Here is a 6,734-nt window from a genome sequence, read left to right as displayed (position 1 = left end):
ACCTGTAACTTTTTTAAAAGCGTATTTTAAACGTAAAAAAAAGTTTTTTTCCCTGCTCTTTCCCTAACAAACAGCTCTTTGATTTTATAATTTTAACCACTTTTGAGAAAAGTGGAAAATTCGCGTTTTTACCTCAATGACGTTTCATGACGTGGTCGTACTTCTTCCGGGTTATCTTCTCTCCGGCATGGTATTCGGGTCCATATCATTTGTTTATCTAAAGATTGGAAAATAAGATGAGTTCTCAGAAGGGTAACGTATCTCGGTCGCGAGGCCAGAAGCACCAAAACAGCACTGCCTACAAAAATGACAAGTACGGAGCGACTGTACAAGTGAAGGTGTGTGAACCTTGAAGTAATATGGCGTGTGTAGCTAGCCTGCATAGATACTGAGCTCATGTAAAGACACTTGAACGTTTTGAATTAACGTTACAATATGTATATCATTATAGAGTTAACAAAGTGTTATTTAAGACGAAACTATGTATAACTTTTGTTTATCTGAAACGACATTGAGGTAGCGTTATTTAGAAATTATGTATAAAAATGAAATTAAGGAGTGTTTTTTGTTGTTAAGCAATGAACAGTTTCTCCTGCTATCATTGTTGTCAACGATAATGCATTTCCTTTAAACCCTGCCTTAACAACCTGTTGTTTTGTCAAAGCCATGTTATAACATTATTATTAATATAACCTTTCCATTATCTTAACTACAGAAGGCAAACTCAAAGATCCACGATGGCCTCTGTCAACATTGTAAGGGTGTTCTTGAGTGGAAAGTGAAGTACAACAAATACAAGGCACTGACACAGCCCAAAAAATGGTGAGTATACTTAGATACTACAGACATTCATTACAAATGTATCTGCACTGCAACAACTGCTCATGACCACACACATTTGAAATGATCAGATCTGTCAATACGCAAGCTCAATATGGATTATGCTTACACCTCAATTTTTTGGTGTATTAATTTATCAGCCGAAACACTTGGAAGTTACAGGCTCACAACAGCTAAGTTTAGCTTCATAACATTGTGAAATTGCTACACAGGAAGAAGCTTCTGGTAAGGCTGTTTAAAAAAATGTTAAGTCATCACTTTGAGCTAAAGTTTGAGTCTTAACGTTTAAGTTAAAAGGACGCATGCTTGTAGCAAACCAGTTGGCAAGTTGAGTGCATAGGCATTTTTCACAGGAGACATTTTGACATGCCACAGTAGGAACAACACAGGTGTAAATGATAAAATGAATGATGACTGAATTCCATTTAGCATGCTTTGATTTCAGGATGCATGTATCCTGCATGCTTACTCTCTGTCACTCTCACTGGAGCACTTAAATAGAACAGAGTTAGTCTTATTAGCAAAACCTGTGCTTGGTGTTTGGTGTTGCTGGAGTAACTGTGGGTCCACAGTTCATCAGGCACTCAGGAAAGCTCCTGATGTCCTGCAGATTTCCAGTTATCTCGTGCTGGCATGGCAACCTCTGCTTTATCAGTTGAGTCAGACTCGCATGGTCTTTGTAGATGTGTCACATGTTGAATATATGCAGTGTGTTGGTGTTTTGGATTTGTTATTTGTGTTTCAAAGACAGTTGTAGTTGGTTCCAGTATGAAAATGTATGACATTTGTGCATGCATGTTGTCTTCTTTCAGTGTCAAGTGCTCTCAGAAGACAGTGAAGGATGCATACCACATTGTTTGTAAGCCCTGTTCTCTTCAGCTTGAGATCTGCTGCAAGTGTGGGAAGAAAGAGGACATCATTATTCCGTGAGTGGTCCTGTATTGTGAGAGTGTGTGAATTTGTGTGTGTAGATTCATACAGAAAAAGCATAAAATACTATAAAGTCACTTTGGACTGATCTTACTGAAATGATCAACCTTTCTGTTTACTAATGAGAGAATATGTCCCTATTAATAAAGCCAAGTCTGGGCTTTTCTTGTCCACATTGTTATCAGTGACTCATGAAGACGCAATTCATATTAGATGTCCTCACATTGTAGAAGACGATTGTAAAAATGTGTTATGTGGGGTTTTCATCTGAGGGCAGGGTAAAATCACATTTATGAAGCCAATTTTAATATTTTTTTTAAATCATTGGCAGATCCCTACAAGAATTTCTACTGCAAGTCTGCCATCTTGTGGACAGTACGATACATTACAACAGATTCTTGGAATTATCTTAACTTATTGGCAGCACTTTAGCCTCTGTCTTTTCATTTAAATTTATTGCCATTTACAGAAATTGTTTTCTTTTAACATTTTAGCATCAATTTATTCTCGTATGTCATTTTATTTATTTATTTAGTTAGATAGTTAGTTAGTTCACATTATAAGGTTCAAACCAAGGCCTGAGGGATTTCTACTTTGCTCTTCCAAGATTCCAGTTGACAGTGCCTCACTTTGTTTTTCTCCCACTGTGTAGAATAAACAAAGGGGACAATGAAGAGGAAGAGGAGAATGTTAAACAGGTTAAGAAAGGACGTGGACGAGGGAAGAAGGACTTGGATGACTTGGACAGTGATGATGATTATGATGACGACGACTTAAGTGACCTCGAAGATGATGATGAGGATTTCCAATGTGACTCAGAAACCAAGAAGGCTCAGAAAAAGTCTGATGTGCTTCCAGATGTATCCAGAGTCAAAGTTAAAGACTAACGACAGTGAAACAACAGTGAGAGGGTTCTTTTGTACCAAGTGGACCTTTTTTTTACTTTTGAAAAAAATATGTATATAAAGCAAGTTCACAAATCAAAGTTCAGTACAGTGTAAGGTCTGAGATGTGATGATACTCAGATGAGCCATATAATGTACTGCACATTCACAAACCTATTCACAGATAAAACCAGCTGGATATGTACCGCACATTTGAATAGAATGGAATAAAGACATGTACATGGTGTGCATTTATTTAAAATTTGTGTATCTACGCAACCCATTCTTCTCACAATAATTGAACTAATAGAGGTGTTGAAGTGTCGGCAGCACTAAAAACAGAAGTTCAGGCTTTGCTAGAACATCAGGGGGGTATTCCATCAAAGTCGCTAAGAAAATCGGGACTATGGTGTAATCTTGAAGCTTGAATGAACGGCAACTCCAAACCAAACCCCAACCCGTTCCATCAAACGAGATCAGCTGGCTCCACTTGACGCTAATTCCAGCCTCACCTGTTAAGCCTCACACTGAGCGCCTCCCCGCGGAATATAAAAAGACCCAACAAGTCGAGTGCTGAAAGTGTTGCAAAATGGCTCAGAATGCCGCTAAACCACGGGCAGAGAGTTTCACTGCTGCTGAACAAACTCTCCTGATGGAACTATATGATGATTGCCGGGAGATAATAACGAAAAAAGGTAACACCGCTCCAATAAACAAAGCCAGAGAGGCAGCATGGAAGACAATTGCCGACAGGCTGAATGCGTAAGTGATTCATCCATTCATTATTTCAGACGATAACCGTCTCAATGTTAATTGTTATGTTCAACATAAAAGATAATTGTAATTTCGGCTGTAAAATTAAAGAAATTCACTACACGACAAATTGTAGGCTACAGATAGTGATTTAATCACATTTATAATCTGAGTTGAAGTGGCCATAATCAAATTGTTTTATATGCAAAACATTTATCACACAATTGCTCATGTATTATCTCATTTACCTCATTCCCCCTATTCAACAGAGGAGCGCTGTTTAAATGTTTGCAGGGGTTAATTGATTCTCTTGCTGCATAACAAGGAGCTAATTCCTTCATTTTACCCTTATGTCTGTGCAGTAGGATGAGGAACAAACTAAAACTCACTCAGCATTCACTGTGTCTTTAATTAACCTCTTTTTACTGTCCAAACAGAAGCAACCTCGGAGGCCAGAAACGCACCTGGCAACAGGTCAAAATGAAATATAAAAACATCCTTACAAATGGTCAGTGATGCATAATAATTTTAATAATGTGAAATGTATAAATATGTGTAAAGCTGTGACTATGTTCCTTGCAGCAACCAAGAAAAAAGCTCAACTGGGAGCCACTGGTGGGGGCCCACCACCTGAGGAGTTGACACAGGCTGAATCCCTAGCCCTCAGCTCCAACAAGGGCCCCAAAATTGATGGGATTCGGGGGGGGAGTGCTTCCTCTCCTATTGATCCAGAGATACGGGCCGCATTTGTTGAAGGTACTGCACTGTCAACCACTGTCCCTCTGCTGCATGGCGACAGCCCCTCAGTTGATTTTTCTGACTGTTAACATGTTTGTTCTATTAGTAACGGAGGGACAAATCACTTTATCGGAACCCCCGGAAGTTGCAGCAGGGCCCTCAGGAGACCCTGTAAGTCCCAATCTGTGACTGAAATGCTGTCTAGCCTCCTAACTGATGTTCCTCCATTTCCAGGGTGAAGGACCTAGTCATCACTATCACCAGGACAGAGATGAAGAGGAGACTCTTTCTGTAGAAGACACTGTATTCCAAGATGTAAGTCTGAATGTTAAATATTATTCATGTTGTTTGCATTGTCAAAATTAATAAATCAAATCCTGCTGCAGCAGACTACCCCATCCTCAACCGGAAGGAGTGAAGTGAGTTACCATTCTTTTCTTTTTCCCGTTTTCAAAATCACCAGTAGCTGCATTTTGGCTGCACTCTGACACATTTTCTGATCATAGGATGTGAAGGTGCTCTACAAAAGGTCCCTGAAGCTGCAGATCCAGCATAAACAACTGCAGATAAAAAAATTAAAACTTGAAATCAACAAGATGGAAAAGGATGTAAGTATGAATCCAGGCAGAGAGAATAAGGTCATTGTTTTTACAGTATTTAATTCTGTAGCATTCTGTCTCCCCAGCTTGGTGACTCAGGACAATAAATATTCAAAAGCCATTTGGTCTTGTTGTTCCGTCTTGTTTCAGTGAGGGTCTAAAGGTAGAGGATGTCATGTTGCTATGTGAAGCCCTTTGTGACGCACTGTCTGTGAAAATGGGCCATACAATGTGGGGTGGGGGAATAAAGTGGCTAGGCTCAATGAATGGACTTGCCATGTTCTCTTAGTCTTTGTCTCTGCTGAATGTGTGTCCCTCTGCCTGTCTTGACTGCTCTGCTTAATAGTCTCCACCTGGTGCAGTCATTTGGAGGACATTTTAGGTGACTGATGTAGGCTTCCTCTATGTGTTTTAATCATACCTTTTTAAATTTATTCATTGTAATTTATTTTATTTAATTCATCTTTATCTATAAGGATGAAATCAAGATAAACGAAAACAGATTGATTTTTATTTGTTACAAAATCATAATACTTACCAAATGCACTTTTTGCTTAGTTTCCAAAGTGGATGGAAAGCACGTTTTGGTTTCACAAATTATTTTATCAGTGCATTGTGTATGTAAATGCAAAACAGACATGTCTTTTGGACATTAGTGGAGTTCATCTTCACCTTAATCCTGCTCCAGACCAGGTTTGGCCGGCAGCATAAGTCACCATGGTTACAAGGCTGGCATTCGTGTTAACCACTTTCATGGAACAGAATTGAGGCTCAGATTGATGGAACAGAAAGTCAGAGCTTAGCTCCAAGTGTCCGACTTAGCCAGAACCATGTTTCCATGGTTACCAAGTTGGAGCTAAATAGCCACATTGGTGGAACTGAACTCTCACTAAAATAAGCGGGACTTGGCCATTTAAGCCAGACTTTGAGCTAAGCGAGCTTGATGGAATACCCCCCAGGAACTGGCTCTGTCTACATTCATGAAAGTTATCATGTTCAGTCTTTTTAAAACTGCTGTAGAGAGGTGCTGATGTAACTTTGTAATAATGATACTCTTGAATTGCATCATTATGATGAGAAGTGCTTTTCATGTTTTGTTCACTGCATATTATTGAGGGTCAACTACATATTAAAACACATTTCAGTATAACCACTAAAAAATATATTTCTTTTAATTTTAGCGAGCTTTTTTTGGGCTTGTCTTAAACCTATACTTTGTATACTCCCCTCTAGAATAAAGAAAATTAAATGCAATAAAAGTATATAATAGATTTTCCTCAGAATTATGAATATGGCTTATAAATGTGCAGTTTGCACATTTTTCAAGTAAGTTATCCCCAACGCCTTTCAAATTTTTGTTTACCACTGGGTGGCTGAGAGACTTTTCTGTAGGCAGCTGTGAAGCAGTTCACTCATACACTTTTCTGGCAGAAAAGGATTAAGCATAACTATTTTCAGCTGCCCTTTACTCTTCCACTAACTAAGTAACCTGCAGTAACACGGTCATCTAAAGTGAGCGTATGGAGTAATTCATCATGAGGGGTTGATAAATTTAAAACAATGTGGCAACATGTCAAACCTTACTTCCTCATTAGGATATGTGACATGACGGATTGAAGGAGGAATGAATGAACTCATGGGATGACCCTTTATGAATGCCACTGAAGTTTCACATGGCTTTCTTCTGCTTATGCACTCATGACTATGTTCGACATGCAGACCTTATGTTCATTCTGGATCTGTTCCAACTGAAAGGTTTATAGACTAGAAGCTGCTGTCTCTGTTTAACAGATAAAATTATATTTGTTAGCTTTAAAGAAACTTTCGGACTGGCACAAAAAGGAGATTTAGGTTGTGCTTGTAAAGGCACTATAACTACTGTATTACTTTTGTTTTTAATTACCCAGTGTACTGTGAATTGGTCTATCATCACACTATGCAACACTTTCTCCCCACTTACTACCTTTATCACTACCTGCTTACAAAATAT

General features: G+C 38.7%; 1 protein-coding gene across 1 annotated transcript; it reads left to right on the top strand.

Moving 5' to 3' along the window:
• Positions 1 to 146: 146 nt before the first annotated feature.
• On the top strand, positions 147 to 2,916 carry lg6h9orf85 (linkage group 6 C9orf85 homolog). Its single transcript, XM_049579794.1, has 4 exons — positions 147 to 338; positions 716 to 822; positions 1,653 to 1,766; positions 2,423 to 2,916. The coding sequence occupies exons 1-4, from the start codon at positions 237 to 239 to the stop codon at positions 2,655 to 2,657; spliced, it is 558 nt and encodes a 185-aa protein (XP_049435751.1). The 5' UTR covers positions 147 to 236; the 3' UTR covers positions 2,658 to 2,916.
• Positions 2,917 to 6,734: the final 3,818 nt, after the last annotated feature.

Source organism: Epinephelus fuscoguttatus, linkage group LG6 (assembly GCF_011397635.1).
Source record: "Epinephelus fuscoguttatus linkage group LG6, E.fuscoguttatus.final_Chr_v1".
In the NCBI taxonomy this organism is placed as follows: domain Eukaryota; kingdom Metazoa; phylum Chordata; class Actinopteri; order Perciformes; family Serranidae; genus Epinephelus; species Epinephelus fuscoguttatus.
The sequence above is the reverse complement of the archived record's forward strand: the minus strand, read 5'-3'. Positions and strand labels throughout refer to the sequence as shown.

Excerpts from the sequence above, each read along its gene's own strand:
- lg6h9orf85 (XM_049579794.1), top strand. The coding sequence starts at position 237 with ATGAGTTCTCAGAAGGGTAACGTATCTCGGTCGCGAGGCCAGAAGCAC. Across the intron at positions 823-1,652 it reads CTGACACAGCCCAAAAAATG|TGTCAAGTGCTCTCAGAAGA; the intron begins GTGAGTATACTT and ends GTCTTCTTTCAG. Across the intron at positions 1,767-2,422 it reads AAAGAGGACATCATTATTCC|AATAAACAAAGGGGACAATG; the intron begins GTGAGTGGTCCT and ends CCCACTGTGTAG.